The following is a 22570-nucleotide window of genomic DNA, read 5'->3' as shown; positions in this document are numbered from 1 at the left end:
TTTCTGGTACTGGGAATTGAACTCACGACCTTGCGCTTGCCAGGCAGGTGCTGTGCCGCTGAGCTAAATCCCCAGCCCCAGTCAGTTTCATCCTGAATCACCAAACAATAACCCTAAAATGGCATTTGCTGTTCTTTCTGCCGAGCCGCTCTCCCACCTCGGGTTCTGCATGTGTCTGTGCCGCAACACCTGTACCTCTGCCTGGTAGCTGTGGGTCATGTGATTGCTTGAACCACTTGGCCCAGAAGTTGGTGAGGGCCGTGGACATGTCCTCCTCATGCTGGGACCAGTGTCTGTTGCTGCCATGTTGTGGAATGAAGGAACGCTGAACCACTCTCCTTCTTGGCCGACTATTTGTGCCAAGTCTTAGCTCACAGATGCCTTCTTCTAAGAGCCACAGCCCCACCCACTTCCCTAGTGCCCCGTCTGTGTGCTGCCCACGGCTGGGGCACAGCTGCCACGTCAGGACAGTATCACATCCTCCTTCTACACTTAGAGCAGAGCTGGAGTCTCAGTGAACTTTGAATCTGTGGTCCCGTGCGCATGGCCTGGCGCGCAGTGGTACTAAAGATACGGACGCAGACATAGAGAGTGACGGAAGAAAGGTTTCCAGGGCACAGTGGTACGACCTCACTCAGAAATTCACACGGGCATTTGTGAAATATCTGAAGTGGACTCGTTCCTTGTAGTGCTGTCATATAAGTGGAGGAGAAGAAAAATTAAAGACAAGTTTCTGCTAGAAAGACACATAAGTGGTTTAAAATGCACTATTGCCATTTACACAGAATGCACTGAGGTAGTTGATTCAACAACTAAATGAGAGTGCCTGCCAAATCTGGATAGTATGTAAGTTTGGGGGTATAGAAATACAAAACTTAATGTTTGCTTCTTGTCTCGTAAAATCTAGTCACCAGGATAATATGGGATCCTGGTTCTTCTGTATCATTTGGACTCAGGATCATTTTGGACACCATGAGCTCCCAGCCTTCCAGGACCCACTGAGACATAAGCTGCTTCGCTGTAATACACAGTACTTCTTTTATCCTTTTCCAGTTTACTGGTGTCTCTGCCTTGGATTACCACTGATCTGATACTCCAGGCGAGTATTTCCTCTGCAGGTTAACAGGGAGAAAGGCAGTACTATGCACATGTGGACGTAGTCCGTTGAGTTTCCTCTACTGTATATATGGGTGCGTGTTCGTCTCACCATGTAGATCAACAGAAATTTCTTGTATGAGTTACTCGCAAAAACATGGGTTAAACACATGAAAGATAAATTGGCCTTGAATAAAAGGACCTACGATCATCAAGAATTTAAATTCTTCTCCATTTCGTTATTTGGATGTTATTTGTGGTCTGAGGCAATGTGTGCAGATGTCAAGTTGACCAAGAATGGGATGTGGTGAGGCTTCGTGTGTCAGCTTGATTGGTTTAGGGACCACTTAGGGGGTTGGTGAAGCACTCTCTGGATGTATCTGCATGGGCCATCGAGGCATGACCTTGGTATTATATCTGTTTGCTGGCCTCTTCGCCATCTGGTTCTGTTGTCCTGCTTTCCTTCACAGCCACCATGAGCCATCCTTTCCTGCTGTGCCCTTCAGCCATGATGTTTCTGCCCTAAGCATACTGACTATGGACTGAACCCCTCTGAGTCAGATTGTCCTCTCCTTGAAGTTGTAGGTGTTGGGTATTGTGTCCCATTGCTGGGAAAGCTGGCCGGTACACTTCTCATTTCGGTACCAGCAGCAAAGAAGGGTTCCTTGTGTAAGAATGTGGGGATAATTCCTCTGTGTCCCTAGGCTAACCTATGAATAAACTTTGTTGAGGTAGCTGACTTAGCATTGAGCGCTACAAGTATGTTTCTGACCCCCACTTAGCACTTAGTAGATAAAATTTGTCTCCACTAGGGTTATATAAGCTAAGGGAATTAGAACATCTGTTTTGAATAATTTGACCTAAAGTCACATTTTTAAGTAGAGCCACATGAGTGTTATTATATCCTTTTATTGCATTAGGAAACTAAAAGAATAAACAGTATCCTCTGGGCTTCTGAAGAGACTCAGGGGCTGATTTAGTTGTTAACGGTATATTAAATGTCTTACTTAAAATTCAGGTTTTTCAGTGGACCTTGCTAGTTTTTAACAAAATACATTTTGTTCTCATCTCCTTATCTTGCATTCTCTCACCAAGTATTTTGCTTACTTAGGAGAAAACAACAGAACTAATTTTGGCTTCCTACTGGCCTTGTAAACGTAGTAGGTTTTAATTTCTGTTTTTTAAATAAGAGAATTACTGATGTAATTTGAGAATGGATGAGTTTCATTTTTTAAGAGCTGTAATTCACAACTGAAGTGACCCTAAGCACTTCTCCTGCGTTGCTTTGCTTCTATTTTACATGTTCTCCAGAGCGTGCCACCAACACTTGCTTATCCGCCTCCAAGATGGGCTCTGAAGCCTTGATGGTGGGTGTTGGGTTCTGACATCAGCCCTAGAGTCGAACTGACTGGATTTAAATCTGTCTTCCCCCTGACCCCAGGCAAGTTTCTCTTAATCCTGTGGAAAGTAAGGTGATAATAATGCTCCTCTTGAGGGCTTGGTGCAGGGAGGATAGCAGAACGACAGAAGGGCTGGGCAGGGTGGGTGGTGCCCGGCGGGGACTCTGAGTGTCCTGGAACAGCCGGTTAGCAGGAGGCAGCGAGGTGCAAGGAAGCTGAGGTGCTCACCAGAGGGTGGAGCTGGGAAGGCCGAGCAACGGCTGCTTCCGGGCTGGACCTGGTCCCCATCCGCAGCCTCCGTCCTGTGCAGTGCAGGGCCACGAGGTACAGAACGCTCACCCTCATCACTCATCAGTGAAGAATCACTGTTTTCATAGCTAGGACAATTGCTTAGTATTTCTCAAATAACAGATACTCAAATCAAAATCTTTACAAACATACATCTTTTCTCCAGAAATTATACTCGTAGGGCTGTATTCCACAGGAGTAAGATCGTCAGTGTGTGGACGTGGACGTGAGTGTCCTGCTGGCTGGGGCCTTGCTGGCCGGAGGAGCTGTCCCGGGGTCATGGCCACTGCAGGAGAAATCAAACTGCAGAATGATGTGGTGCTTCTTGTTCTTTAAAAAAATAGAACAAGGCTGATAATAATTACAACAAAAACCCAACCTTTTTACTTGTGTAGAAAGAATTTTGGAGGAAAGATGCTGCTGCCTCTGTGGGAGAATTTTGTGGGTGTTTGAGTGAGAGGGAAATGCGATTAATTTTTCCTTTGAAACTCTATTTTTTGTTATAATAATATTATTTCTGTTATCTTTTCTAAAATAAAAAAAAAGTTACCAACAGGGAAGGAAAGAACTGGGTTCGTGTGTAAATAAAAGCCAGTCTTCACAGATGTCTAAAATTGGGCTGTCTAGTTCTTTTCTGTTGTCAGAGCTGAAATACAGAATTTTCCTAAACATAGCTGTTCTCCTTGTAAGCAGACCAACTCATCACCAAGTGAGAGTACATTTTAAAGGAAAGTTAATAAAAATGAAAAGTTTGACGTAGCTAAAATGTATGCAATGTGAAATTTACCCCAAGAGAAAAATAAAATACCCTGGAGACAGGAGATCCAAACTCAACTCTTTAGAATCTTAAGGCGGATGAGTTTTAAAACCTTAGGTTTTGTTGGAAATGTAAGAAGTTCTTTGGGGTTCTAGAGAGGAAAGAATAAGCTGAAACTAAATCTGACATGCAATAAATGTGACTCTTTCCAACCAAACTTAAACACAGTGACAGAAATAACCATATGCATGTTTCTGGATCACCCACCTACCAGGGAACTATCAAAATCCACATGCATTAAGCCATTTTAATGAACCTACCACTGCTACAGGTTGGAAACATTAGGAGGAAGGGAAAGCCAGACGCTTCATTCAGAATTTTTTACCAACAATAAGTGGAACGTCTGTCGATGTGCAAATGGCTAGCCAGGGGACAGCCAAAGATGCCGTGATGTTGATCTAACGTCCTTGGGAATCTGCAGTATGCTTGCCCCCAAAGCCAATAACAATGGACAAACCAAAACCTGAAGTATATTATCTTTACTCTTTTTTAAGTAAGTTTGCTTGTAATTCACGTTTTCTCTCCCCGTTTGCTTTCCCTGTTTCTTTTTCCCTCTCTCCTTCTGCATGTGTACATATGTACAGTGTGGGTGTGCGTGCAATTCACACAGTACACACAAATCCAGACTCACTCTGTGATTTCAAGCATTAGCTTAGATCAAATAAGATTTCCAAATACTTCACCCTTTTTTTAAGTTACAAATCCAGTTGAGTGCCTTGGGAAAGACACAGTTGTTTCCTGTAAAGTGCTTTCAGTGATGCAATCCACAGTTCAGCGTATACTGGTAATACTTCGAAAAACATTTTTAAGTGTTTAAAACTTTAACTGTGAAAATGTTCACAATATACACACAGGCAGAGTATGGTTCTGTGAACTCCACTATCTTATCACCCAGCTTGCTGTCTGAAAACAGCACCCCAAGGTGGCGGTTCTGGGATCAGCTTCCAGGCTGGGCTTGTGAGCTGCTGGTCAGCTGCTGGGCAGGGGGGTCCCGGCTGGGGAGGCTCATCCCTGCCCCAGCGGTCTCGGGTCCTCACCAGGTCCTGGTTCATGAGCACGCTCACACGCATCCCTTCTGGTGTCTTCTGCTGATTTATGAGAATGAGGCTGTGTGGATGCATATGCCCTGGCAGGGAGCGGGGTCCCCGTACCTCCTGACATTCTCTGTCTAACGCGCCGCCTCCTGATACAGAAGTATCCTGTGTCTTGCTGCTGGGCTGTTGGCACATTCCTGGATCTGTCCCCAGCTGCAGCACCTTCTGCAGTATCTTGAGTGAGTTATGAACCGAGTCTCCCCGCCTCTGAGGCTCTTGCCTGTGAGCTACATGAAGGGTCGTGCACGGCCTGTACCAACCATCATCGAAATGTTAGCAATTATTGCTCCTCGTATTAATGGTTAACGTACTTCTTTAACTTTTTGAAAGTGCTTAAGAATTGGTTTTGTAAATACAAATAACAGGTTTCACCACCACCATCAATTACTATAGCATTTTAATGTTTTATTTATAGATTTTACTAGTGCAAATTAAGTATTCAGGACATTGACTTTCATTTTATTTTTATTTTTCATTTTCTTTTTATCTTTAGCAGTTTGTTTCTGTGGTTAGAAATAATACATTATTAACTGGGTGTGATGGCTGGCACATGCCTGTCATCACAGATCTCTGGGTGCCAGAGGCAGGAGGATCATAAGTTCTAGCTCAGCCGTGACAACTTCATGACCTCACAAGGCTTTGTCTCAAAATAAAAAATAGAAGATCTGGGGCTGCTCTTCCTTGTGCAGTGACGTGAAAGCCCCACTCCTGTCCCCTCCAAATTAAAACTCAGCAATCTTAGTAACATTTCAGCGTGTAAACCACACAATTGTTCTTCATCCAAGCCACATCCAGATGATTGTTTTTATTTGAAAATCATGTTTAGATATTGAAGGTGAATGCAGGCAGCACCCCTGGTTTGTATTACCAGCCTTGCTAGACTGGAAGGAGCTGGATCACGTTATAGTCCCAGGACCAGACACCTGTAAGATCAAGGAATGAGAAACTCCCGGAAGCAGGCACTCAACTGTTCCATCTTCCTGTGCTAAATTCAAATACATTGGGATAAAAAGCAGGAGTGAGGCAAAAACATGGTCCATCTCCACTTGGTACTAGGCCCTTTTTTTTGGTATCAGGAATCAAACTCAGGACCTTGTGCTTGCCAGGCAAGTGCTATATCCCTGGCTGTACTAGGCGCTCTTAAGAGTCATTTTATGTGAGTTATCTCATTTAACTCACTAAACAGCACCTTTGAAATGGTGTTCTCATTCCCATTTTATAGATTAGTAAACTGAGGCACAGAACGGTTAGCTAACTCATCCAGCATATACATGAGTGACTGTGTGGAGAACCAAGTACAGACCTTTGGCCATGGCACTCAGCTGTTACCACTGAGCTGCATCTTACTGCTCCACAATGGTCCTCAACTGGTCTCCTGGCTTCCATCCACATCTTCCCAAGTGGGCACTGCGCCTTCCTGATGCCACAGCTCAGGTGGCACATGGTTCCCGTGAGGGCGCAGACTGGGCTTTGGGGGATACTGTCTGCCACTCTGACTGGGCACGGAGATCCCGACCCTCTCTGTGGAGCTGTGGTGGAATGCTGTGGGAAATGACATGTTATTCACTTGTTCTTCCTGGACAGTGCAGAAGCTTCACTGGAACCTCATGTGCACACGGGATGGAAAGCTTTACATATTTAAACAACGTAGGCATGGTAAAATTACTCTAGGCTTTGGATTTAATTTCAATATTTCGGATCAATGGGGAGAAGAAATATTTCCCAGGTGTCTCATCACTAATTCAATTTCTACTAATGCCAATTCCCTTTTCTTATCATTTGCTGATTATTACTGGTGTCTTGATACCTTTACTGATGAATTAATTGGAGCCATTCCTGAGGTTTCAGACTGGTTTGATGACTGACAAACCCAAGGTTGTATCCTCAGTTTCATGTGGCCATCAGTTTTGTCTCCTCCGCTGACTTGCTGAGGTTTGAGTTTCTTGTCTCTCTTTCTGTCCTCTGATCAAGCCGTGGAGGTCACAGGGGCTCTGGGTTGTGACCCCACTGGGCTGGTGACGGGGCCATTTGTTGCCTCTTCAGGAACATGGAGCTTTCACTTGGGGTTGTTGACAGAATTCTTGGAGTTCTTGGCAGAACTGTTTTAGGACAGAGGAGGATTGTGCCCGCTCCTTGTTAGTACCACTAGCAAGCTCTTGTTAAGTTGGAAATGTCAAAAGGGATACACCTCATACATATTAGTTCTCCATTTTATATAAAAGCTCACTGCCTGATTTCTTCTAAAGAGAAGTAATAGTTTGGCTGGCAGACTACCACCAAATATACATGATCTCTGAATCCACAGTAATGTGGTGGGAGCATAGGCAAAGCTTATACTGTGATAGCTTGTGTCATTCTGAGACTTAGAACAAAAACGAACCCCTTTCTGAAGATGTCAATCAATAAAAAGCTTGAACTATGGGAAATTAAGCCGTCTCTTAACAATGTTCTAAACTTCCTGCCTGTCACTCTTGTATTGTAGGGGCTCATTTCCTGAGACAGTCATTAGTGTTATCCAGCAGTTGGGTAAGAGGTCGTGTTTGCTTTACTCTCTGTTTGTTTTTTACTTATATATTACAAAACACACAGCTAGTTTTTTCCAGCTCAGTCTGTAAAGCAGCTTGTCTGACGGACACACACCTTAATACGATTTGGTTCTCACCAAAGGCTCGTTTGTCTTACAAAAGGAGAGTATTTCCTACTCTGACTGGGATTCCCGGGGTTTCTCCTCTTTCCTGGGAGCCTCTTCACGTACTTCCTCCTCTCTTAGGAAAAGAAGGCCTCAAAACTCCTCTTCCAGTTTGGTCAACAGGCCTAAATCCACATGTTTCACAGCGACTTCAGGCCCTATGTGTGAGAATGTTGGCAAATTAGTGGATGTGGTTTGTTAATTCTGTAATTTTTCAAATTCTCCCTGTGCCGCAATTTACATCTAAGCTATGTGGTTCTTGCCAAAGGGAGAGGCTCAAGTTTTTTGTGTGTGTAGTTCTCAAAATGTCTGATACAAACATGGTGCCCAGATGAATCTTGCTTTGCTGACCAGTGACTGGTCAAGGTGAAAGGATCTATTCTGGTCTGCTTAGTATTTTCATGAATAATGAAAATAACCATTTATTTCGGCCGTGAATCACTGATTGATAATTGAATGTCTTAGCACCTGTTGAATGTGCATTTGATAAGTCTTTGTACTTATTGTTAATTTTATTCCACTGTTAGCCAACATTCTGTTATTATAATATCTACCCAAGACAATCAACTTATGAAGAGAAAAGCTTTACTGGGACTTACGGTTTCAGAAGGTTCAGTCCACAGTGAGTCCACACTATTGAACAAGGCAGAGGCGAGTGCCCAAGCAGAGCCGATCACCTCGTGGCTCCCGCAGTGCCCAGCAAGAGCACATCCAAAGTTTCCACCACTCCTAATACTGGCAAGCTGGGGTCAGGGCTTTAGCACAAGGGCTCTGGGGACACCAGATCCAAACTTTAGCCAGTGCTTAACAGATGTGGAATTTCCTCCAGGAGAGCAGCATACCACATGCTCACCAGCATAACCTAAGAGTGGCAGAGGCCAGGATGAGCCTGTCAACTTTGAGTGCCCCCGGGCCTCTTTCTCGAGCGAGGTGGTCTGCTTGGGCCTCCCTTTGCTGTCTTACTGCATGTTCAGCAGCATAGTAAAATATGGTGCAGTCATGTAGGGCCTGGTGAGTAATGTTGAGAATCCAAGGAAGGTGAGAGGAGCATGTGAGTTGCTCTTAGTTAGGGTGGTACTTCCTAGGGCTATGGAGAAGGTATTCCCTGTGCTGTAGGAGGGAGGTTTAAGGAGGCCAGGCCCCAGGCTTCGGGTGCAGGCTGGAACCTCTGCTGCTCATAGGTGCTGATGGGTGTCTTTATGGTGATGGCTCCACCTCTGCCTCCCTGTGAAGGGTCACCTACCTGGGAGCTGTGTTCCTTTACTTCTCAGAGGCTCCAGTCTTCCCTGTCCCGGTCACTCATCAGGGAAGACCCTCTTTAGGGGCCTTGTCAGGCCTGGCTGAGGGAGGGAACCTGCTGTTTTGACGTGTGCAGCATGAGCTCAGGTTGTAAAAGACAAAGAGTAAAAAGCCTGCTTTCTGAGGGTGAGAGCGCCTGGGCTTTGGGTCCTGGGCTGGCACCGCAGTGCAGACTTGGAGCACTCAGGGCTAGAAGTGAGGTGTGTGGATGCAGTTATTCATCCTGCAGAATGGAACCGAAGCGAATAGAAACTGAGTGCAACACACACACACCGGCAGAAACAGCGTGACACACACATCTGTGTGTAAGTGTGTGTGTGTGTGTGTGTGTGTGTCCTTATAAGTAAGTACAGACACCAGCATCCCACCTGTGCCCTGGGATGCAGTGTGCAATATACTTTGCACTATGAGTTACAGACAGTAGTGAACAATACTGATTGTAGAGCGTTGTCAGTGGAGCAGGGGGTAGAAGCCGTGAGTTCCCCTGGCTCTCTCTGACACCTCCCAGTCCGTTGGGGCTCACTCTGCCTGAGATTCAGCCAGGTCTCTTGTGATGAGGATTTATTGACGTCAGGTATGTGGCATGCCTAGCCCAGGCACTGGGCGGCACATTCCCTTCCTGCCTTTTTCCCCTTCTCCTTCAGATCCGCTGGTGGCCATGCTGATTCGATGTGGAAGTCCTAGGCCAGCAACCTGGCCCTGGACGTGCTAACTGCTCATCCCCAAAAACTAAACAGGAAGAGTCATGGAGAAGTAGACAAGGAATTTAACCCACGTAGGAGCATTGGGGAGACAAGAGGGAGTGGCATCTTCACCCTTGTTTTGTGAGCTTTAGGTTTAAACAGAGAAAGAACGGGGATGATAAGAGCTATGTGTAATGAAACGATCTCGGCCCAGCTGTTGGGCATTATTTCGGATGTGGTTCTTTGGGTGGCTCTGGAGAGATCCTTAGCACAGGAAGAGCTTGAGGTGGTGGCTCCTGCTTAGAGGACAGCCTCTTTTCCTGTCATAGGCTTCTTGCTCCCACTCAGGGGTGATGTCATTGTGGGGTGACCTGTCTGTGAGGCTCTGCTGTTCCTGCAATCCAAGTTGCTGCAGGTATAGGACAGTGATGGGGACCCCTGTAAAAGCTGGCAATCAAGTGTCCCTGAAAGTCATCAGGGTGAAGAAGGCTAGGTAAGCTTGGGGTTAGCAGCTTTTAGACAGATGTGCTGTGTCCTACCAGCTTTTAGATAGATGTGCCTTCGGTGGCTAGTGTGGCTCCCTGCACAGCTGAGCAGGGATCTGACTCGTAGTTTAGGTCGTGAAGGAGACATAAAAAGCCAAGGCAGAGATGCCATGCTTTGCCCTGGTAACAGATGTACAGCTTTCTCCTGGCTTTAGTTCCCACGGCTGCCAGGCACTCTGGTTTTCTCCTGGCCTGGAAGCCAGTTCTTCTCTGAATCCAGTCTCCCACAGGCCTTCCCCATCTCCAAGGTCACCTTTGTTTCTGTTTGTCCACCTGCTTTGCATGCTTCTCCCGTCTTCTTTTACAACTTTCTTTCATCCTCAAAGGTCAGAGCTTTTATAACAGTTACCTTCGGGTTAAGAAACCCGAGGACATTTTCCCCATTTTTTTGCTTTTAATGTGTCTCATCTGTGGTTGAGCAAAAATATATGAAGTGAGTCCTGTGCAGGCCATGCCACGTCCCCAGGTTCAAAGTATTTGAGAATATTTGGAAAACACATTTTCATCTGAACTGCATGTCATTATTCCCTAAACTGCACAGGACTACAGTGACTCCCAAAGATCGCCATTGTGTGAAGTGTTTGAAGCCATGGAGACATGATGTGGGCTGGGGGTGTAGGCCAGGGTAGAGCACTGGCCTCATCTATGCAGGGCCCTGGGTCTGATCCCTGGAAGGGGGCTGGAATAAAATAATCGAGTTCCCACGAGGGTACGTGTGGATTCTATGTGAATACTGCGATACCACCTCATCATATATAAGGGACTCAAGCATTCCGGATTAGGATGTTTATATCCCCTGGGGTTGTGGGCCCAGGCCCAGCCTGCTGTGCAAGTCACTGTGTGTGGGAGCCAGGGTGCTACACAGCATGTGATGTTTTCCTCACACTTAAAAGTCTGTGCTGCTTAGTGCGCTGTGCTCATCAGAGCTGACCCAAATGTGAATTGATGTTCATTTAGTTGAATAAAAACAATTGCATTTTATGTGTCTGAATTTTATTTTATGAGCAATCACATTTATGATATCTTACATTAATTTTCTCTGAAATGCATTGGACTTAAAAAAAAAAAAACCTGCTTCTTTATCCTAGATACTTTGAGAAGCCGGGCTCTAGCGAGGTGAATTTTCATCACTGGTAGTTTCTGGATTGCACAGGAGAAGCCCGAATCATATCAACTTGAGTTAAGAATCTGTCAGCATCGATGGGGCCTATAACTACCTCATAGCGCTTTGGGTCCCAAATCCACAAATTTGAGGGTGTGACCACGGAAGAGAACTCGAAGGAGGAACAGTCCAAAGGAAGGAAAGATGAATAATCAGTTCATGTCTGCTGAAACTAAGCAGCACTGACAGAGTAAGTTGGAAATGGCTTTCAAGTTCTCCACTAGCCACAGTATCGAGTGACACACGGTATAATGGAAAACGTGCCTTTTTCTCATTTGCACAGTTCTTTGAACATAGAATGAGAATGTGCACATTTTCCTCAGCCTTGACCATGCCAGTGCGGATTTTAATGAGGGACTAGAAGGGAAGAACTAATCCTCTGTAGACATTATTGCTGCCACAAACAGTGACGAAGAAAGTCTCATCAAAAGCGTTTGCCAGTGGATATGATTAAGCTAAACTTAATTCATCCAAAGACTAGGGTATATGAACATTCCATGTTCTTGGAAAAGAGAGATTTCCTCTTTGGGAAAACCACAATAATTATTCTTAAAAACTTCTGGAGCCTGCCTGTAAAGCCTGCCTCCTTTGAAGCTTATTTCATGTGCCTGCAATACTGTATCTTCTACTTATAGACTAGTGACTTAAGGGTGTTTTGTTATCTGAACACAAACAGAATTTCCATGCTAATTTGAATTATGATTGCTTTTACTTATGTGCTCAGTTGGAGTGCTTTTTGTAGGGGAAAAAATGGAAGTAAAGGAGTAACTACAGAGGGATATCCAATTACTCTTTGAAATGCCTCCCTGACAGTCAGACCATTGAAGTAGAAGGTGAAAATTAAACATTCAGCCATATAGGGATATTAAAAAAGTAGACATAATGGCCTAAAATTGAATATCAGTGCTTTGAATTCTTTAGCTCTTTATACATTGGTAGGTGAGTTGACTTTACTTTCATAGAAGTGATGAATTCAAACAATTACAGGACATCTCTCTCCCTCCCCCACTTCCTTTATGCCCAGCTGTGACTGTCCCACAGGGTCTCAGCTGCTGGATTTGCTAAACGCAAATGTTCATGCCTGCTTCTGTAAACTCCTTGGATGACAGTGATGCCACGCGGTCAGGGAACACTGTGTGGGTGGAAATGTCACCTTCTGTATGGTCAAACCGTGAGTTAGGTCTTGATGTCCATACAGGGAAATAAAGACACCACCCCCCCCCTAATTTTCCAGGACAGGATTTATGGAGCTGAAGGATTTATAATGACATAGTAAAGGAAATTTAGAAATTCTTATGGGTTGAATGAAGATAGGAGCAGCAGGTGTGGGAGGCAGACAGGGAGAGACAGAGGCAGCAGAGGATTGTGGGGAGTTAAGAGGTAGCGCGTGTTTATGTTTGAGCTACCAAAGTCATCACAGTGATTATCACCAGCGTGGACTGAGTTTGTACTTCGTATCAAGTTCTGTTTAATGTGCTTAAGTGTATTCGTCATTAACTGGGGAGGCTGCAGAGAAAAATACAGACCACTCAGGCTAGCACACCCCAGGGAAAGCGCTTACTAGAGAGACTTTCCTCTAACATTTCTATGTGCTGAGGTCAGAGCACTGCTGCTTTCCAGACTGTTTGGAAGAAGAGAAGCTTGCTGCGGCTGTGGGGCAGTGCGAAACCCAGCTTGAGGGTCAGAACGTGTGGAAGAGAAAGTCAATGTGCAGGGAGTAAGCACTTTTATCAGCACCACATGTGTGCACCTGAAAAACATTCACTAATTTCATAAAACTGCACACTGAAAAAAATGGGAGAAAGGCACGAGGCTTGAAGCACATCACTCAAAACCTGTTCAGATTTGTAGCTAGAGAAATAATACAAACAAGGAAAACCCTAACAAAGTACTGAACTGACCCGGGCCAGATCCCGGGAAAACAATCATTAGCCCTAAAATCCTGGGCTCCATCTCCTTCCCTCTCTCTGTTCCCATCCTCTGAAGTCCTTCCTCCTAATGAGACCCCTTTCTGCCAGCTTAGCACTAGGAGCCAGGGGTCCGTCTTCATCATCAGTCCTTTGCCCTTTTTCCATCACAATCCCACCAGCTTGAACCACTTGATGGAACTGTCCCACACTGTACACTCGATGGAACTGTCCCACACTGTAGAACGGGGCAGCCATGCATGAACCACCAGTGGTTCAGACCGCCCAGCAGCAAAATTTGAAGGCCATCATTTGTTGGTGAAGCATCTTCTTATTTAAGAGAGAATTTGCTCATATTTACTTTGTAAAAATGTAAAAGAAAAATGGTTGATGTACTGCCAAAAGGAAAAAAAATGGCACAGGAGCCAAAGGGATTTCTGTGTCACTGCTCTGCTAATCTGCATCACAGAAGGACACTTTGTAGTGAAGCAGACTGTATTCTGCCTCAAACAGGGAAAAAGAGGAGAAACAACTATAAAAATTAGGGCCAGTTGATTATAGTAATCCTTGCAGTGTTTCAAGACCCCCAGTGGCTACTTGGAAGTTTAGATAGCAACAGCGGTATACAAGGACTGTGATAGCTCAACAGTCCATTCTGTAACCTAGCCAGCTACTACATGATTAACTGGTGGGCAGCGTATACAGTGCAGATACACTGAACTACAAGGTGATGATTCATGGCCTGGACCAAAAGGAGCCAGGCAGCACAAAATTTCCTAATGCTCCTATTTGCATTGTTTACTTCCTGCAATTTCCATGCAATATTTCTGAAAATCAGTAGGCCAACAGTCACTAAAACCGTGGTGTTATGGTTTGGATCTAGGGTGTCCGCCCAACTCTCATGTATGTACAGGTGGGGCTTTGTGAAGATGATTGGCTGATGGGGGAGCTTTACTCATCAGGGGGCTTAGTGGAGTCATCTGCTGATGAGTTCAGCTGCTGAATAAGCTGTGGGGAGGTGGGATCTGCTTAGAGGAGGCGGTCACTGGAGGTATAACCTGGAAGGGTACATCTCCCTCCCTGGGTCTTTCCTTCTCTCTCTGCCTCCTGGCCTCCATGATGTGAGCAGCCTTTCCTCTGCCAGGCCCCTCTGCCATTCTGTTTCTGTCTGGGTGCCAGCCGACCATGAACGGAAACCGTGAGCCCAAGCAGACTTCTCTTTCTCTAAATTGTGGGTGTTGGGTGTTGGGTGTTGCATGTCAGCAATGAGGAAATGGCTGCGACATGTGGAGAGCAAAGCTGTGGCCACAGGGGGACTGCTGTGTTCATAACAGAGACTGTCCTGGAGATGCACCTTGTGCTGTGCACTGCATGCTGTACACGACTCAGGGAGCTTCCTGGACAGCAGCCCTGGGGGCTAAGCACTGGGGGACAGGCTGTGTGGCTAGGAGGCCAGTAATTCTGCAGACCCGGGTGACTCTGGAACAGTAGTGTTACAGAGGCGCCAACTTCTGCCAGTGTGCAAAAAGAGTTGCCTCTGTGTAAGCTTCTTGCAGATGTGCTTCATGGGATATGCCTGCATGTATTTTTGTCATCCTGTTCATAGCCCCATGATCGTCAGGAAGGCTCCCCAGGTTTAATTGGTGTAAATGAAGGGAGGAGTAATTTCTTGGCACATGGTGGGACTAACGGTCTTGGTTCAGAGCTGGGCTCGAGGTGGTGCCAGGCCCTGGCCCCACCAGTGGGCATGTTGATGTGGGGCAAAGCAGAAGGCAAGGGAGTATGCAGGGAAGTGGCTTGTATTTTACTAAGAGCACCAAAATACGTTTTATGCTCATCTTCAGCACCAAAAGCTTGCGTTACGTTTGCTGTGGGACTGGCTCAGTCTGCGTGCTTTGAAGGGTTTCCCACCTCGTGCCTCTCACCTCAGATCTTCCATGGTCTTTTCTTGGCACTTGGTTCTCTTATGCTGGGCTTGCCCTCCCGGACGAAGCAGCTGTCCTGCCTTCCCCTCCCCAGTAGCTGGCATTACTGGTGTCTGCCACTACTCCCAGCTCCTCTTTCTTTTTTAGTTTTATGAGTTTTATTATATTAATGTGTACTTAAAGGGAAAAGAATATATCAATAAAATATTAAATTTTTAATATGCAGTGGGTGTTTAGAATAAACATCAACATTTTCTACATCAACTGTTTACCTGCTGACAAAGTCTAAAAAAGAGCAGCAGAAATAAATTTCTGTGTGAACTACAATGAAAATACAAACATGACTCTATCCCAGAAACTGTCTTTGCTTCCACGATCACACCTACGGCAGCCTTCAGACGCGACAACGGCATGTTCCATACACACGTGTAGCTCACGTCGGCAGCGGCGCGTGTACTTAGCTCTCCTCTCCTGTCTGGCAGCCCATACTTGCCACCTCTCTTGTCTTCCTCTTTTATCAGTGCTTCCTGTTGTATTACACAATGTGAACTTAACAGGAAAATGAAATATCAATAAAAATATCAAATATATAATGAGCTTTTAGAATAAATATCAACATTTTCAACATCAACTCTTTGTTTGCTTATTAAATCTTAAAAAAACCAAATTCCTATGGAAGGTACAATGAAAATACAAATAAAACTCTACCATAAAAATAGTCTTCATTGATTATACCTAAAGCAGTTTTCACGCACAGAACAGTATGTTCCATATATCAATATAGCTTACACTGAAAGCACTTGTGTTTTGTTTGCCTGTCTTTTTCAATAGGTCATACTTGACATCTTGCTGTTCTTCTGTTTTCTTCAGAGCTTCTTGTGATGTTTCCCCTGTCTGTTCACCGGTGTGCTCCACAATTCTTTTCATGGAATTCTTTGGGCAGATACATATTATTCTTCCTCTGTTGTAATTGATCACTTGTCAATTCCAGTCCCAATCCTCTAAGAAAATTTCTCTGTGATATTTTGTGCTTGTTATTTTCTTTGTAAACTATGAAACTATGCTTAACATATTTAGGATCGAGTAAAACAACAGTTAGCCTATGCTTTGTGTTTTGAGTGACATCATAGTTGCTGCATAACCCATCACCGCATCTATTCTGCCTTTCATTTTGTTATAAAAAGTGACAATTTCTGACCATTTGTGTTGAGGATTCACTGTCAATTTTTGTGTTTGTTTGCTTGTTGTTTTGGATCTTTTGAGACAGAGTCTCCCTATGTAGGCCAGGCTAGCCTTGAATGATGTCGCTCAGGTTGATGCTGGCCTGACAGGATCCTCCTTCCTCTGCCTCCTGAGTGCTAGGATTATAGGTGTGCACCACCACACCTGGCTCACTATCAGTCTTGTCATTGTGGTGTAATGTCAACAGTGTCAATACCACGTCTTTCTTCACCTTATAGGAGGCCAATGTTCTGTCTTTTTGAAATCCAAAGATTTTACTATACATTTCTCTATGGTGAACCAGCAACATTTTTAAAGGAATCTTGGATTTGTTCTTTCAGATAGTTTCTGTGCTGGTCAACTGGTGTTCTTCTAGAAAATGTAACATCAGTGAGTGTCATAGCTTCGAGTTTTTGCAAGGAAAACAGTATAATACAAGACATATATTTTATAAGATTGTTTATAATAGTCACCCAAAGAATCATATGTAAAGAGAGTACAGGAAATCTGCCCACAAACTAATGACCAAAGAATTCAGCTGAGGGCCTGGATCCCATGATAATGTCCTTCATGAATACAGCTGAAGTCCTAGAACTCCTAACAATGCCTCCCATGAGTCCAGCTGGAGACCTAGAGCCCATGGCAGTGTCTCATGCAGGCCTGTTTCACGGATCTGCACTGGGAAGGCCCAAAGGTCAGTGGTGGAAGCTAGAAAGTCTGTGCCAGAGTGAAGGATCTGTGCTAGCAGGCTGAGGGATCTGAGCTGGAGCCTGGAAGTGAGGCTCAAAGTGAGGACCAGAGCTCCCCCAAAGTGAACCAAAGTCATTCTCAAGTGACAACAAGGTCCTGAGCTCCTTGGATGATAACAGCCAAGTTCATCAGGAAAACCAGCATGACAAGCTCCTCCGAGAGAACCAACAGCTCCTTACAGCTTCTAACAGCACCCAGCAGTCTTTCTCAGCTCCCGAGAGCCCCATTTCTTCTCCAGTTCTGCTTCTTATGCTGCTGGCAATAACCCTCAGGTGGGCCTCCCACACCCAGCACCATGCTGATTCAGTTCAGCTGGGGGTTACAAGTTGACCACCAGTTGTCAGTCCACCACAATGGGTAACTGTTATCCAACTGTTGAATGTGACATTTGGGTTACTTTTTGAAAGAGGTGTAACAAGTCTTTCATAATGTTATGTGCTATATTACTGCACAAATAATGCAAGTCGTTCATCAGTTGTCATGTATGCAGATGGTGTATAAATTGCTTGACTGTTCAAGACAAAGCTTTCAAAAAATGAGCAAATAGCACCCAAATTGTCAGATTTTTGTCTTTATGGTGTGTCTTTTTGTCATCAAAACGTAGACAATTTTGAAGAAAACCAAATTTAGAGTCATATTGTTTAAAAATCACAACACCACATCTATCATTTCTCTATAAGCCTTTAGATTCTGACAATTAGAATGAGTAAGTCCTGCTATGAACGCTTTTAACTCAGATAGTGAGGAGTCATGATAAATACATGTTTGCGTGTTACTATTGATGTGTATAGGGTGTTTTACTTGCATATCATTATTAGTGTGTTTCACAACATCTTGTAGCACATCCTCCATGTTAAACAATTTCCAACTTTGAATCACAGTGTTGGCATCTGTCCAATAGGTTTCACCCCTGGCAAGAACTAGTAACATTTTCTCTCCTAGTTCTAAGGTTCAATTGTTCAGGGGTACACGACCATTTGGTGGCATTTTGACTCATCAAATACTTACAGTACTGTTTTCTTTCTCCTCTGAGTCAAGGCCTTCATTCTGTATCCTCTCTGTCATCTCTTGCTAGCTTCTTTGGCTTACGTGATCCAAGTCATCATTGGTAGGCGAATCATGCGGTGATGCATTTTCAACTTCTCCCAAAGGTGTAAAAGCAGAGTTTCATGCAACATTGTACCAATGGGGCTAATTCTGGCCCAGCGGGATGCATGGGAGCCTGCTGAGCGGGTGTAGACATGTGGAACCCCTGGTGCACTAGGACAGGATGGCCAGTGCGGCCTCCGTGGCCATCCCGCATCTTCAGAACTGCTGCCTGGGTGGGCCGCACTGCAGCTCGCACTTCTCAGCCTGTTCCTAAGTCTTTCTTAAGTCACATTTGAGGTTCTTCTTTATTACTGAAATACACCTGCCTAGATAACCCCTGCCTGCTGGGTTAGCTTTTATATTTCAGGTACGTAACATTCATCTCTTGGAAAACTGCTGCTTTCTAAAATGGCCTATGTCTTGTAGGGAGGAGTTTTCTTTTTGTGAGTGGCTGCACGACAGACGAGGTTGTTGAGGGGTGACAGGATGAGCGGTGGGCTGGACACTGAGGCGCGAGGCTCTGGTTTTGCCAGTGACACACCCTCAAACCGGGGTTGGTGGATCCTTCTGTCGGTCCATTCCTGTTTATTTAAGTGGGGTTAAAGCTAGCTCACATCCAACAGGGGCGCCCTGAGGAAACAGTGATGCAGACCCCTAAGCGGCAGCCCACTACTGGGCAGAGGTCATCTGCACTTCTGTTCTCTGTGTGCTCCTTACATAAAGTATTAGTGCAGATGGGGAAGTCACAGTATGTGGAGAACTCTGCATGCTTCCTAGCACTGTGTGTTTGCTCGTAGATTTGTGTGGGTATCCATCAAAACACACGTGTGTATACGAATACACATATGCATACCACCCTGACCATTATGATTCATAATGAGGGGAATTTTTAAAAGAAGATTTAATTGGGGTCACAGCCTGCTCATCTGGGAGAAATTGGGAATCCAGCCTCACCCAATAGCACTATTTCCTCTCATTTTTATGCCCCAGGTGTAGGTGTGTGTCCTCCTCAGACTTTCAATACATTTTTCCCCTCTGCTAAAGAGGACTTACGATAAGCTCTTTTCCTTTGTTTCTCTGAACATTTTGATTATATGTGTGTGTTACTTGCCACTTCTGCCAGTCTTAGACGTGGGTAGGCTCGAGGCCTGGGTACCTGGAAAGCTAGAATCCATCAGGAAACTTCAGCACCCAGAGATGGGTCAGTGCAACTGGAGTAAGACCCGGAGCTCACAGCGTCTTCTGAGGTTCCTCCTCCAGGGGGTGATGTTGCGGGCGTGTGCTCAGCCCCTCAGTACCAGGAGTGGGGATGCTGGATCTCAAAGATCTGGTGACATTGACCCCCAAGGAGGAGCATAGGGCCAATAAAGTAGGATTCCATACCAGAAGTCTCTAGGTTCTCCTCCAGGTCACACCAGGGTGTGAAGTGGCTTGATTACAGATGGTGGTGTGATGACAAGTCCTACAGGCCTCACAAGGAGAGAAGACAAGGGTTTCCTCTGTCTGGTTGCCCACTGTGGTAGAAAGTAGTCACTTGTGGCTGGGGTAGCTGAGGACTGCAAGGCTTCACAGAGTTAATGAACCCTCATATAAATGACCACAGTAGCTACTGACTACCAGGCTGATGGGACCAGGTTTGCACACAGTGTACTGGGTGTTCAGAGTGCAGGAGACTTGGGGCACTGACACCAGGGGCTGCCCCACTCATCCACAGAGAAGACCAGCTGGAGTAGGAGGAGGTGGCAGTGTTGTATGGACAAAGCAGGGGTGAAGTTGTAAGCTTGTGAGAGATACGTGGAATAATGACGGTAGCTTTTCATTGCTGGCCAGAAAGTGGGTTTGGGGTTGTGACTGTCCTGTGATCTTGTCTCCACAGGCTCCTTCATGATGGTGAACGGGTCCGGGCGGCCCGAGGGGCAACGAGCGCACCTGTTGCTCCCCCAGCTGAAGGAGAACGACACCCACTGCATTGATTTCCACTACTTTGTGTCCAGCAAGAGCAATTCTGCGCCTGGGTTCCTCAATGTGTATGTGAAGGTCAACAACGGGGCACTGGGAAGCCCCATCTGGAATCTGTCTGGGGCCCCGACCGGGAGATGGAACCGGGCAGAGCTGGCCATCAGCACATTCTGGCCTAACTTCTACCAGGTATGGGCTTCCTTTCCAGTCTGAGTTTTGAAGCATCCTGTAATTTCTGAAAATATGATTGTTTCTGTTACTTGTCAGAGAGTGTGTACGATGTTATTCCCCCTTTGTAAGTACCGTTCGTCAGTGTTACCCGTGCTGCACAATTGGGAGAGTCCCGGGGCTTTGTAAGCTGAGCCAAACACAACTCCCACTTACTGATGTCCAGGTTTAAGGGACAGAGCTGTAAATGGGGCAGGGCACACGGTGCTGTCTGCGAGGGCCTTGTGCCTTCTATGCTAAGAGGCTGAGTGACCCAGGGCCAGCTCTCCAGGCTGGAAAAACCCATCTCTGCTCTGGGTGGGACTCCAAGTGGTCCAGCCAGGAAATGAGCACTCCCACGGGTCCCCAACAGAGTCCTTGTCCAGAGGGGAGGTTGCATGTCCTGTCCTGGTATTTTGGAGGAGCCCTTGAGACCCTCTTTGTCCACACTGAGTGAGTGCCTTATAAAGTAACCGCAGACAGGGACCCAGAGGTAGCAGGGTTGGGGTGCAGAAGCAATCTGAGGTTACAGCCCTCTGTTAGGGAGGCCATCAGGCCAGAGCATTTAATGGGGCCCAGAGCTGGAAAATGAGAAGTGATGGTGTTGAAGGGCTTTTCCTATGACCCACAGCATGCCTCGCAGGCAGCTGGGTGCTGAGGGTACAGGCGGTTTTCGGCTGTGAGGCACCTACAAGATACCTGTGGAATCTGCAGTTCTCTTCCTTACTCTGTTGGCTCCCTCGAGAATCAGCTGGAACACGTGTGTGAAATCACCCTCGTGTTTAGTGAGGTCTCCGCTGACCCTAAACAGAGATCCAGATCTCGGGGAGCTGCTTGTCTTGCGAGGATGAACGACAACCACGCATGCTCTCTGCTGGCTTGGCGTGGTCAGCTGAACTCCGCCAGGCCCAGGCCTCCCCGCTGCTGTAGTGGTGCTGGGAATAAAGGGCTGGGAATTCCTCACTTCATCTGTCTTTGTATCCCTGCATCTACAGCAACTTGTGCTATTTAGTGAATGCTAAATAAACATTTCTTGAGTGAAACTGAAGAGGTAGTAAAAACACGTAAATTATTAAAACCTTTTCAGAGAACACTTGGACAATAAATTTTAAAAACATTAAAAATTTACATACATCTAAATTAAGCAATCTATTATTAGCCGTTTATCTTGAAAAAATAATGAAGAGTGATTGCAGATAATTAAGTACAAGAATATTCATAGCTTATTTATACTAGCAAAAAATCAGACATGGTTTTATTTCCAACAATAGAAGATTTAATTTATGGTACCTCAGTACGAAAATTCACTTTGCAACCATTAAGGATAATGTTATGAAAGAACATATAATGATATATTTAGGCTTATGTTAGTAAATGGATAAAACCAGGTAAAAGCAATATATAAGCTCTTTGTTTTGTTTTGTTTTGTTGGTTTTTTTCCGGTACTGGGAATCGAACTCACGACCTCGCGCTTGCCAGGCAGGTGCTGTGCCGCTGAGCTAAATCCCCAGGCCCAGCAATATATAAGCTCAATTCTTAAATTTAAAAAAATATGTAATATGGACCAAAATGTGTTCTCAAATAAATACATGAAAAGTGATACCTGTTTAGGTAGTGGAATAGCAGGGTTATTTTCTTTCTGCCAACCCTGTTCACACATCCCCAAGCCTGTGTTCACCGCGCCCCCATTTGTGAGGTTGGGAGGCTCTGCGAAGTCGTGCCTGCCTGGGCTTTCCCTTTACCTGCTGGGGACAGCAACACCTGGCATTGTTAACAACCTGGCAGAGTAGGCCCTTGAGTGAGACGCACAGTATAGATGCCGCGGGAGAGATGTCAGCAGGGAACTTGCCCCGTACTCAGCCGTAGCGTACACCACCTGGATGATGCTCCCAGCTGAGGTGAGACAGACAAGCTATGTGAACAAAGATGGTGTGAAAGGAAACCACTTTCCGAACTTACCCACTCTCCCCTGTGGTGTCGCCTAACGGGACAAAAGGCCAGGGCTGCCCGTGTGGCGAGGGAGCAGCTTCTAGCCTGTGGGACCCGCAGCCCTGGCTCAGGAGAGGGCCACTAGCTCCACATGCGCTTAGCAATGTGAGTCGTGCCGGAGCCCGCGTGGGTGTAACTCCCTGTGTGGATTTGTCTATGAGGGGTCCCCTACTGGCTTGAGATGTGAATTTGGTGTTTAGCTACTACATTTCTAATTTCAAGATACTGAATGTTTTTCTGGTCTCATGCATGCATGCATGTGACTTTTTTGTGTGTGTGAACATTGTGCATAAATGTCAGTGTCTAAATGACGATGCCTTCTTAGAATACAGACCTGCCGTTTCTGGGCCTGAATGTGGAAGACAGTGCAGTAGGACACAGATGCCTAAAGGGGCGGTGCTGTTAGGAGACCCCCAGGGTACAGGGAGTCACAGTACCTCCGTATTATAAT

The 22570-nt window shown here is 45.6% G+C and overlaps 1 protein-coding gene across 1 annotated transcript in view; it reads left to right on the top strand.

Moving 5' to 3' along the window:
- Ptprm (protein tyrosine phosphatase, receptor type, M) overlaps positions 1-22570 on the top strand; it is a gene marked incomplete at its 5' end in the record, with an annotated part of 513011 nt that overhangs the window by 69225 nt on the left and 421216 nt on the right. Inside the window, 1 exon segment of the mRNA XM_005372618.2 lies at positions 19841-20112. Within this exon segment, the coding sequence (XP_005372675.2) occupies positions 19841-20112 (272 nt within the window).

The sequence above is a fragment of the Chinchilla lanigera genome, unplaced genomic scaffold (genome assembly GCF_000276665.1).
Source record: "Chinchilla lanigera isolate Chin_1 unplaced genomic scaffold, ChiLan1.0 scaffold00001, whole genome shotgun sequence".
Classification (NCBI taxonomy): domain Eukaryota; kingdom Metazoa; phylum Chordata; class Mammalia; order Rodentia; family Chinchillidae; genus Chinchilla; species Chinchilla lanigera.
The sequence above is the reverse complement of the archived record's forward strand: the minus strand, read 5'-3'. Positions and strand labels throughout refer to the sequence as shown.